Source organism: Lissotriton helveticus, chromosome 12, assembly GCF_964261635.1.
Source record: "Lissotriton helveticus chromosome 12, aLisHel1.1, whole genome shotgun sequence".
Taxonomy (NCBI): domain Eukaryota; kingdom Metazoa; phylum Chordata; class Amphibia; order Caudata; family Salamandridae; genus Lissotriton; species Lissotriton helveticus.
Genome location: NC_136073.1, coordinates 789656243 through 789668784, shown reverse-complemented (window position 1 = coordinate 789668784; position 12542 = coordinate 789656243). Strand labels below are relative to the sequence as shown.

General features: G+C 48.5%; 1 protein-coding gene across 4 annotated transcripts in view; it reads right to left on the bottom strand.

The window, feature by feature from the left end:
- Positions 1-1240: 1240 nt before the first annotated feature.
- The window catches only part of LOC144799653 (uncharacterized), a 72107-nt gene continuing 60805 nt past the window's right edge, over positions 1241-12542 (bottom strand). For 3 of the 4 annotated variants that reach the window (XM_078671103.1, XM_078671104.1, XM_078671105.1), the window contains exon 6: positions 1241-3032. Coding sequence is in view for 1 of the 4 variants with exons in the window: in XM_078671106.1 (XP_078527232.1) it covers positions 2973-3032 (60 nt within the window). In the remaining 3 variants the exon portion in view is untranslated. The remainder of the gene's footprint in view (positions 3033-12542) is intronic. The other variant, XM_078671106.1, reaches the window with a different exon arrangement.

Genomic DNA, 12542 nt, shown 5'->3' with positions numbered 1-12542 from the left:
ATGGTCTTTTAAAGACCTGTGAAGTACTCAGGTGTGGCTGTGTGTGTGCCCGGGAAGCTCTCTCAGCCCAGGCTGACACACACGACGGGGGGCTGAAGCCCTTTCAGCCCAGTGGGCGTTGCACGCCTGGTGAACATGCCCAGGGACCTCCATGCATTTCCACCAGAAATGAACAATCACAGTCCTGATCTCATTTTGTGGACTCCATGGTGGAACTGAGGGACACCTCACACACCGTGGGCCGCGTGATTCACTTGTTGAGAAGATGGCCATCCTGGCAAGCTACCTGATTGGCTCGGATGGAGGCTGCTGAACCTGTAATGGAATCGTGGAACCTGTAACATTCAGGTGCCCCTCCACACTGAAAAGCGACCCCTGAAATCAGCTATCCGGAACCCTCCTCACTGCAGTGGAGACCACTCAACCTGCAATGGAGGCCCTCAACAGCGAATGGGGACCCCTGTATCTCCAATGGAACCCATTCCACCCTGGTAAGGAGCCCCCAAAACATGCAATGAATACTCTTCCATAGTGGCCCAGAGAATCCTCAGCACTGAATGGAGACCCCAAAAACCTACAATATGAAACACTGAGTCTGCAATGGGGCCCTCCCCTTAGAGGACACCCTAAAACCTGTAATATAGGCCCTTGCTGATTGTAAAGTGAGAGAGTGGGAAAGAACATCAAACCTAAATTATTTATGTATTTATTTATTGAGGAATTTTAGAAACATTTGACAGGTCCCCTGGAATTATGTGATCCTGCAGCCACATAATTATGTATGTGCTATATCTGCCTCACAATCCATCATCTGCTGCATAATTTTCAGATTTGAACAAAAAGATTAGTTTCTAGCTCAAACTGACGAAGAGTTGCCTCAAATGTATGCGGTGACGTGTTGCCGCACTGGGGCACGCCCTTTGCAAAGACTGACTGGCCCCCTTTCAGTTGCTTAATGCAATAATTGGATGTTTAAAATGTACTAATGAAGTGAAATATTTGTTCAGACAGTGTTAGTATGTGTACAAATGGGAACATATTAAAGTTATCACAAAATGTTTCGCATTATACCGCATAATTTGCTTTGTCTTGTCGCAGAGTGTGCCTTTTCTTGCCGCATAATTTGGTCCTCCTAATTCCAGTGAACTTCTCTTTCATTCAATTATCATTTATAGTTTTATAAAGCTCGGATCTAACCAGTTTAGACATCAGGATGCTGTACAAATCTTTAATCTGGCAATTTATGAGCATATAATAATAATAATAATCTTTATTCGGCATATAAAAATATGGCCATAAAAGAAGCATTTTCAGCTATATGACAATGTAAACAGTATTCATAAAAACAGTCCGGAAGGCATTAAAAAACAGAGCAAGATCCATACAATGTTATTGTCCTTCTTGGTCTCATACATTTATGACACAGCCAATAACCATTACTTCAATTTAAGAGAGGATAAAAAATAACTACTAAAAACATTTGTTTTAAACTCTTGTAGCCACCACACATAATACAAAGATAAACAGGAAGTCTTGGGCCTTTAGGCACCCCTAGTAGTTCTTAACTTTAGAGCGGATCTCAAAAAGTTTGAGACACAAAAGAGTCTAAAAACATCTAAAGACAATTGTAAAACAGCAGAGCAACAGGGCCTGCTTAAATCTTAGTTTCTTTAAAAGCCCCTTGAGAAACACTCGCCTCGGGTATGAATAGTAGGGACAGAGGAGAACAAAGTGTGGAGAACTGTTCATATAAGTAACTACATTTGCAGAGCTCAACATGCCTTACACATGATAGCTTTTTATTTGCATTGGTCTGTGTGTTTTTGGCTCCTTGACTATTAGTTTTACAGTATGAGCTTTGTTCTGATTTGGGTAGGTGCTTCCTTGCACGGTGCAGCTGACAGTCGCTCCTGTTGGTCTGGCCCTAGGTGCAGCTCGAGTGCAAGGAACACACTTTTCTTGGGCACTTCCAGAGTGGAAGTTACTGGATTTCGGAGATAAAAGGACCAGCTATTTTAATGACACATTGGTTAGTTAGGGGTTAACTGGCAAAGTTCATATATGCAGGGCCGGACTGGCCTATAGGGCAAACTGGCAGTGCCAGTAGGACTGGTGGCACAGGTCAGTGTTTGAGCCAATTTTATGGCTTTGTCGGCCTGTTTTATGGTCTTGTTTGACGTTTTTTACTCTTGGTTACTCTGATGTTACCACATATATTGTCTTCGGCAAGCACAAATGCATGTAGTTGCCCTTACCTTGTAAAACACCTATACAGCATATCTTTACAACTTCAAAACTCACTAGATTCTCAAACGCGGGCCATTTTTTTTTGGCTATCTGAGTCACTAATGGGGGCTACTCTTAATTTGGTGCCCGGGCCCATTAATTGTCCCAGTCCTGTAGTGCTACAGGCCTGCTAGGGTTCCACCACCTAGGGCGCCCACGCAGGGGGATTTACCTGTGTCCCCCCCATGAGCGTCTTGACCTTGGCTTGGCCTGGCATCACACTTCAGATTACCAATAAATGGAACTCGTCTAGGCAGGATGTGACAAATGTTCTAGCTGATGCAGCAAGAATGTTCAATTCCATTATGGACATGGATTTGAGGATTATGCTTCTCTTTTCTTTACTGTAAAATTTCAGCACTCAATGAAATAAACAAAAAAAACGACATTACCCATGTGACTCGTTTACGTCACATATCGCATGCCCCAATCATAATAGAGCAACCCTTATAAGTACAGAATACTCCATTTTGTGTCTTCTTTCTTAAGTGGATAATGACGTAAGTACACAATTCTCCAACACGAAACATAATAATAGCCACCAAAAGTCAAAACCAATCTAAACATGGATCCAAAGCTTCCAGATAATCCAACAGGGACGTCGAACAACCAAAACTGGGCCAGATGCAGACATCCAAACTGGACCCCCAGAGCGTAGAAGGCAACAAGCCGTACTCGACCCCTTCTCAGGTGTGACCAGCAATTAAGGCCGGAATCACCTTCTCGACCATTCTTCTGTTCATTGCCTGAAATGGAAAATAGCAAACCGTAAAGCCTGTAAGTGGATATCAGCAATACAAAATATTTAAAATGTAACAGGGTAGGAGAAGAAATCACCAGCATTGAAAAATCAATGAAATATTCATGAATACATTGATTGCATATATTGCGGTGGTATAATACTCGCCTACGTGTACTTAATAGATTTGAAATGTTTTGCAGCGTAAGATAGAAACTTTTCCATTCAATGTCAGGACTGGAGGCTCTGATTATGCTCGTTCAAAGCTGGGTTACCACAACAGACACAACATCTATAATAAGCTTATAGTAAACCGTTCGTACCGTAGACTCGATAGAGCAATCCGCTGTCCTCGTAATGTCCTCTATGCAGGAACCTAAAGCATACAATTTTGATGCCATGGACCCCCAAGCGGAATGTGCTCCAAAAGCAGAGATGTCAATACCTGCTTCTGCTAGCAACCACCTCACTCTCCTGGCTAGTGTAGCCGAGGTCACAGGTCTATAACACTTTTGTAAAGCAATGAGAAGTTGACCACCAGACTCTTGTCTCACTTCACTAGTAGAAACCTTGTATTCTATAAAACACTGAACAACACATAACTGAGAAGTACCTGTCAAGGCCAGGTAGGATTCCAACCTGGAATTTGCTTTAGTACGATGAGTTCTATTGAATGTAACACCCTCTGGGGAAACAACCCTGCCTGCTAAATCCAGTGCTCGAATATGGGATACCCTTTTACACAAAATTAGACATAAAAGCAAAGTGAGCTTAGCCAAAAGCTGCTTGCGCAACAAATATTTGTTCTCTGGCTATCGCTCCAGGAACCTGAGAATAACATTCACATCCCATAGAGATGATTACTTAGGCACCGGAAGACTGGACATACGAATGTCCCTCATTAGTCCTCATTCAGTCCCTACCCCGCCCCTTAGGCCGAGGTGGTGGCATTGCCATCATTCATCGGGACTACCTCCACTGCAAATCCGGCGATGCGCAGATCCCTGACTCTGACTCTGAAAGCCTGCAATTTACAATCAAGCTAGACCCGACCAACTCACTGACAGGAGTCCTTGTTTACCGCCCTCCCGGGCATCCAGGCCCTTTCGCTAGCTCTCTCCTGGACACTGTAGCGACCCAGGCCCACTCCTTATCAAATTTCCTGATTGTAGGGGATCTAAACATCCATCTTGATGACCCTACCGACCCGGCAGCAGCTGACCTGATCTCCGATCTGGCAGCACTTGACATCCACCTCCTTAATTCTGGAGCCACTCATACTAAGGGTCACCTGCTGGATCCAGTGTTCACTAGCACCCCTTCGATGCAAGTGAAGGAGGCCTCTCCCTTACCCTGGACAGACCATTTCTTAGTCTCCTTCCTACTACCAGGATCTTTCAGGACACCTCTAAAACCGCCTACCTACATCAGGGACAGGACCTGGTCCAGACTTCCCACCGAAGAATGGGCCAGGAATCTTAAAAACACCATCCCTGCACACGCAGAAGACCCGGTTGTCGCCGACAGTAATTTCAGAGAGTGGATCACCACCTCCCTGGACTCCGTACTCCCACTAAGAACCAGGGAGGACAAAAACGGAAAACCCGGGTCCGCCCCGTGGTATTCTTCGGACCTCCGACTACTCCGCAAAAACTGTAAAAGAGCTGAACGGCTTTGGAGGAAAGACTGGCAGCACACCAGCAAGGAAGCATACCATAATACAGTCAGACTCTACAAAGATGCCATTAGGCACGCCAAAGCTTCCCATTATGACACGCGGATAACAGAATCCTCCAATTCGGCCAGGGAATCCTTCCTAATTGTAAAGGAGCTGCTTAAAGTACCTAACTCTCCTTCCTCCAGTTCCCCCCCGGTGGACCGAAGTAATGATCTAGCCACCTATTTCGACGACAAAATCGCCCGTATTCTAGCTTCCCTCCCCTCTCCTGATCCCGCCAGCCATTTGGACAATCCTCCACCTCCCAGCCAGACCGAAAGTAATCCCCGCCCTCAACTTGCGACATTCAGGCCAGTAACATACGTAGAGGCAGAACGAACCATGAGAAGCGGATCACCTCTGGATCCGGCTCCCATTAGATTCCTCAAAACCGTGGCCCCTGTCATCGTCCCCACGGTCATGGAGCTCATTAATAGCTCACTTGCCCAGGGATCTGTTCCTGCCAGCTGGAAGAGCACGGTGGTAAAAGCACTCCTTAAAAAACCCCAGCTCGATCCAGCAGATATGGCAAACTACCGACCAATATCACTCCTTCCGGCAATCAGCAAGGTAGCTGAGAAACTGGTCAACGGACAATTGTCCCAGTTCTTTGAAACAAACAACGTCCTACGGGAATCCCAAACTGGATTTCGCCCGGGTCATGGCACAGATACTGCCCTCCTCGCCGTCATCGAGGAGGCAAGGCGCATACTGGATTCAGGAGGGTCAGTGGCAGTGATCCTCCTGGATCTCAGTGCAGCCTTCGACACAGTTAACCATCGTGTCCTTCTCCACCGACTCGCGGCAGCAGGGATCACCGGGACGGCACTCAGCTGGATAGAATCCTTCCTCACCGGACGCACGTTTCAGGTATGGGACGGCAATTACCACTCATCCACCCTCCCCCTCACAAGCGGGGTCCCTCAGGGATCTTCCCTGAGCCCGACGCTTTTTAATGCATATATGGCCCCTCTTGAAGACGTGGTGACACCATTTGACATAAAAATGGTAAGCTACGCTGATGACACTCAACTGGTCGTCTCCTTATCCCAACTAGTCGACCACCCAGATAATCTGGCTAACTGTCTCACACAAATCCACAGCTGGATGAGTGATTCATCATTAAAATTAAATGGGTCTAAGACGGAAGTGATGCTCCTGGGAAAACAATGGGCGACCATCCCCCCAACAGTCTGGCCTGACGTGTTCGGAGAAATCCCTTCTCCGAAGCGTGAAATCAAAACCCTTGGAGTGTGGCTCGAACCTGAGCTCACCATGAAGACGCAAGCGGCCAAAACTGCGGGTACCTGTTTTGGGCTCATGCGCACTACCCGTAAGATTCTCCCCTTACTACCACCTGCTTCCAGGAAACTCCTTATCCAGGGACTAGTATTGTCCCGTCTGGATTATAGCAATATGGTCTACCTGGGAGCCCCAGAGGCCACATTGACGAGACTGCAGCGGACACAGAACGCTGCGGCACGTCTGCTCATGAACCTTCCCTCGAGAGTGTCAGCAAAACCAGCCCTCAAGGCCCTGCACTGGCTCCCTGTGTGCTAAAGGGTGGAATTCAAAGCCATGTGCACGACACACAAACTAATCAACGGATCTGGCCCTGCGATCCTCAGCAGCTTGGTCACCCCCTACAAAGCATCCAGATCCCTCCGTTCGGAGAATGAGCACTTAGCCAACATCCCCAAATTCAAAAGGACACGCACAGGAGGACGACGATTCTCGGTTCAAGCGGCCAGGGGATGGAACTCCCTCCCACGCACCCTCAGACTGGAATCCAGTTACCTGGTTTTTCGCAAAAAACTGAAAACGCACCTATTCCCGAAATAAATGTCCCTCCTCCCTTCCCTTCCCTCAATGGATAACAACCTTCTTACAGCACGGGGATGCCCTTGGGTCACCAGGCGCTATACAAATCGCTAAATAAATAAATAAATAAATTAGTTTGCAGATCAAGGGGTGTTCACCCACTGGTTTACCTTTGAAAGGTGGATGTCCTGTTGAAATTGAAGAACTGAAGTTATTTACAGTTCTGTATGCAAAACCAAAAGATGCCAGGTCAGAAAGGAAATGTATTATCATGCATCACTGCTTCCACAGCATCAACACCCCACTCATTGCACCAAGCACACCATCTCCTCCAAGCTGAGGCAAAATGTTTGTGAGTGCTGTCTGTCCATGCCTGCCTGGTGAAAAAGAAGAGCTTGTTGCTAAATGCTTGGGGTATACCATCTTTTTCAGAAACCATCCAAGCCATCAACTTGAGTTGACCGGACAAGACTAAGGGATGAGGATGATCCTCTGGATCCAATAACAGATCCAGATGGGACATGAATTGGATTAGTGCTCGCTTGAGCTAAGGCTACGGGGAACCAATGATGAGCCCACCAGAATGGAGTCAAGAGAATGATCTCCGACCCCTGATGCCTGACTTGCGCCAGGACTCTGGGTATCATGAGAAAAGTGGGAAAAGCGCAACCCCAAAACTGAGACCATTCTTGGTGAAAAGCATCAGTGGCCTGGGCTTCCAGATCCGGACGCCAACTGAAGAACTTCGCTAGCTGACTCTTAAGCCGAGACGCAAACAAGTCTACTCTGCATGGACCCCACAGGTTGTGAAGGCCCTGGAACAGAGTGTATGAAGCTTCCAGTCACTGAAGTTCCTCAGGTGATAGGAATTACAATTAGCTATTGTGTTTCTCTTGTCCGAAAGATATTCCACTGTGATTGAAATTTGATGTCTGAGGCAGAAATACCAGAAATCCTTGGCAATCTCTGCTAGTAGACGGGACTTTGTCCCCCTAGCTTGTTGACGTATTGAATCACTGAGATGTTGTTCGTCCTCCAAAAGATGCAACAATCTGTCTTTGAAGGGGAGAGACTCCTCATGGCGAAGGACCCCGCCAGGAGTTCCAGCCAATTTATATGGAGACTCAGCGACGCTTCTCACCAACGACCCCCCATTGAGCGGGATCCTCACTTCACTCCCCAGCCCCAATGGCTGACAACTGATTCTATCAACACTTCTGGGAAGGTGCCGAAAATAGCCTTGCCATTCCAGGATTCCATGTGCTCCAACCACCATTTCATCTCTGTCTTGGCTTTGTCCAACAGGGGAACCTGTTCCGAATAAGAGAGAGCCTTCCTCAAGTGACACATTTTTAATCTTTGAAGGACTCTGTGTTGGAGGGGGCACAGAAAAATGGTCTGGTGAGGAGGCTAGCAGACCCACAATCCTGGCAATCAACCTCAACGTTACAGTCTGGCTGTGCAATACAGAACTCAATTCTCTCTTGATGTTTCGACTCTTCTGGGAGGGAAGGATCAATTGGGTCAGGCCCAATCTATCTGGATCCCAAAAATTCCATCTCTTGTGCAGGACACAACACTGACTTTTGTGAGTTGACTATGAATCCCAAACTCTGCAGAAACTGAATGGTCCATGAAAGATGAGTCCTGCGCATCTGCGGATCCTGAGCCATCAAAAGAAGGCTGTCTAGAAACATGATTAGACGGACTCCCAGAGCTCTTAGCGACTCTACCAGTGGTCTCATCAGTTTGGTGAAGCATCAGGGGGCTGATGAGAGACTGAAAGGAAGGCACATTTATCCCAGGCATTGAACCCACCACAGGAATTGTAGAAATCTCCTGTGAGGCGGATAAATGAGAATCAATAGGTAGATATCCTTCAGATCCAGCCCAACCATCTAAGTGCCTTCCTGAAGGATATCTCTAAGCACATGAATGTACTCCATTTTGAAATGTCTGTATAATATCCAGACATTGAAATCTTTCAGATTTAGAACTAAATGGTTGCCACTCCCTTTCTTTTCAACCAGGAAAATGGGACTTACGAACCCTTTAGGGTGATGTACCTGAAAACATACTGCCCCTTCGTCCAACAACGTTTGAATTTCTGAGTCTATAAAAGGCTGCTCTTTCTAGGTAACAGACATGTGTTTTGGAGGACATGATTGCACTGGTGTGTCGTAAAATTCTAGTATGAAGCCTAGCATGGTCTCTAGGACCCACGGATTCTGGGTAATCTGCCTCCATTGTCTGGGAACAATCCCACTCGTCCTCCCCAGGTTACCTCTGAAAAAGGGATAACTCTCATGGTTATATCCAGCGTCCTGAATTTTGTGTTCCTCTGCGATTGCCACAGTGGAAGTGGGACGGCCTCCACATGGACTAGTGGAGTAGAAGGCTGCTGGTTCTTGTTATGTAGTCAGCAGTCTAGTAGCTGGGTGGGTGGAGCTAGCTGGGGTGGAAGGGAAGAGGAGGAGCGTAGGGAGGATGGGGTTAGTTAGAGTAGGGACAGAGACACTGAAGGAGGTACTCAATAAAGCTCCTCTACAAATATATATATTAGTCGGTCTTCATTTCATAGACACGACAACTGGCAACGAGGGTGGGATCGGCGTGTCCATCGCCCACAGAACCTTGCAGGAGTGTCCTGTCCCAAGCAGCGTCCAGAAAAGAGAACGCTGCTATACGAAGCGAAGCTGCCGCCTGAGGAGAGAGGCCAGCAGCAGGTGACCCTGTCCCCCAGTCCGGCGACTGCGAGGGAGCCAAGAGGGGCCGAAGCAACAAGTGCCGAAACGCTCGAGAAAAGGAAGCCCGTTCGCGCCAAAACCGCAACTCACGCCTAATGCGTGTAAGGTAGCACGTATTGAAAGAGCAGAAGTCGGGAGCCCACTCCGACTCTGCCTGCCACCCGAAGCCATCCGGAATCGTCCTGACAGCAAGCATCGCCCACAGAAGGCCTGCGGACCCGTGCCAGCGAGCGTGGTGCACCCGGAGCTCAAGTGGCGCGCGACCTTGCGATCTCACTCCCGATGCGTGAGGTTCGGCGAGGTGGCGCCGAGTGAGCGCGAGACGCCAAGAAAAGCAAGGCGGGAGCCCACCTCATCCTTACCTGGGTGCAGCAGCAGTGGCCCAGGGTGGGGAGACCAGGAGAAGTGCTGCCCTTCCTGGAATCGACGGCCGGTGAGTCTGTACTGAAACAGCCCTGGTCTGAATGAACAGAGAGAAAGTCTCGGGTGCAGTGAGAAGCCAACAATGGCGGCCATTTTGAGGTCAGGCAGCCTCAAGGACAGACTCCTTGTCCAGTGTAGGGGCGGCCATCTTAAGGTCAGGCATGGTGATTGGCCAGTGAAAAACGACACACAGGTTACAAAGAAGCACAGCAAACCTGAATTAACCCGATTAAACAAAGCTGAACAAGCACGAGCAGCGGCAGGCCAGTCAGTGTCAGAGAAAGGGGTGAGAGGCACGTGATACCACGATGGTGACCCCAGATACATCCCCACAGCGAAATGAAGTCAAGCCCATCATTACAGGATTGTCGCATCTGCGGGCCCCGGAACCTTTAACCCTGACCACCGGAGGGAGCATGGGCCCCAAGTGGCAAGAGTGGCTGAAAGACTTCGAAGACTACATCGAGGGATCCAAAGTAACAGCAGATAAAGAAAAATTGATTGCCCTTCGCAACATAGCAGGTCGAGAAATAAGCAAGATAATCAAAGAGCTTCCCCCTGCAGATGCTGGAACCTATGACAAGGTACGTGAGGCATTGAACAAAAAATTCCTCCATAAGAGAAACGTGGATTATGAACGTCATGCGTTTCATCAAGCGCGCCAGGGAAAGGATGAAGCGATGAGCGCGTTCATCACCCGACTGCGGCGGCTGTCGAGACACTGTGAATTCGACAACTTCTCAACAGATGCCGCCATCAAGTCACAAATCATAGATGGATGCCACTCGGAAACCCTCAGGAGGCGGCTGCTACGCAAACCCCATGAATTAGACGACATTGAAGAAATGACTCGCGTCTATGACCAGGCAGAGGAACATGCCACCACCATTGAAACGGGGCGCAATGTAAGTCAGTGCGTCGTGTCCAGGCCAAAGGCAGCAGCCGAAGAAACTCGAGAGAAAAGCAATGGAGACCGAGACCGTCATCTCGTCAAAGACGCCCAGACCACAAGAGGCGAGAACCTGGGCGGAGAGACAGGGGACCGGAAAGGACGAGAAGATGCTACAGGTGTGGATATGACTATCCTCATGCCGATACCTGCCCTGCCATGGGTCAACGATGTAGGAAATGTGGGCGGACGAACCACTTCGAAGCGATGTGTGGGGACTATCACAAGGAGAGGCGAAGCGAAACGACGAGGTCATCTCGTTCCGACACTAGCAAACATCACATAAGAGCTGTCCATGGAAAGTCCGCATTGTCCTCAGGATCGTCACACTCCAGCCGAGAGTCGCGCAGATCTCGATGGGAACGCAGGTCACCGTCCCGGGACTCCAGATCATCGTCCAGAGATTCAGAATACACAGTAGAATATGTAAATATGATTGCGGATCCCGACCAACTCAAAAATATCCACGCTTGGACATAAAAGTAGGGAACCACAACACTAAATTCATACTGGACAGCGGGGCTTTGCTGAACTATATCCCGGTCACAGAATATGAGAGAATGAATCCTAATCCCCCACTAACTTATGCACCGGTCTGAGTTTTCACTTGGATGTCCAAGAAGCCACTCCCTTGTTTGGGAAAATTCCCAACAACACTCAAACACGACACCATCACCATACCAGCGGTCATACATGTCATCAAAGGCCCAGAGGCCGGTTGCTTACTTAGCCTACCAACTGCGGAGCGTCTCCGCCTTGTTGAAATCCTATTTAAGGTCAGCGATGACCAGGACAGTGTCAACAACTTTCCCAAGCTATTTCAAGGTCTAGGGAAATTGAAGGGATGCCAAATACATCTACACATCAATGAACAGGTTAAGCCTGTGGCACAGCACCCTCGACGTATTCCATTCCATCTTCAAAAGGCTGTTGAGGATGAACTTCAAGACCTCCTGTCTGCAGACATCATCGAACGAACGGATGGTCCAACCCCATGGGTATCGCCAGTGGTCATCGTACCGAAGAAAGGGACCCCTAACAAGGTGAGACTGTGTGTTGACATGCGATTACCTAACACGGCGATAGAAAGGGAGCGTCACCCTGGGCCGCATCTGAGCGACATGATCTCTGCTTTGAACGGAGCATGGGTGTTCTCGAAGCTGGATTTAAACAAAGGCTATCACCAGCTGGAATTGGACGTCAAGTCCCGCTACATTACGACATTTGCAACTCACTTAGGGCTCTTCAGATACAAGAGACTGAGTTTTGGTGTCTCATCAGCGGCGGAAATTTTTCAGGAGGCAATCCGGCAAATCATTCAGCACATTCCCAACACTCTGAACTACAGCGACGATATTCCTGTGTATGGCTCCGATGTTCGTGAGCACGACATAGCACTTGATCGCGTCAGTCACGCCCTGTTGGGTGCGAACCTGACATTGAACAAAGATAAGTGCGAGTTCCACCAGTCCACTTTGAAGTTCTTTGGCCACATTTTCTCGGGTGCAGGGATGAAACCTGATCCGGACAAGATAGCGGCTCTGAACGACACCAAGAGCCCGCAAGATGTCAATGAACTGAGATCGTTCCTGGGGATGGCCAGCTACTGTGCCCGCTACATCAGGGACTATGCGACCATCAGCCATCCTCTTCGCAACCTCACTAAACAAGGCCAACCGTTCGACTGGACGCCCCAGTGTGAACAAGCGTTTAGAGAGATCAAGCGTGCAGTGGAATCTGCTGACAACCTCTCGTACTTCAATCCTCGACGGAAGACTGAGATCACTGTAGATGCCAGCCCTGTGGGGTTGGGGGCTATTTTGGCACAATATGACACTGACTCTGACCAGAGACGCATCG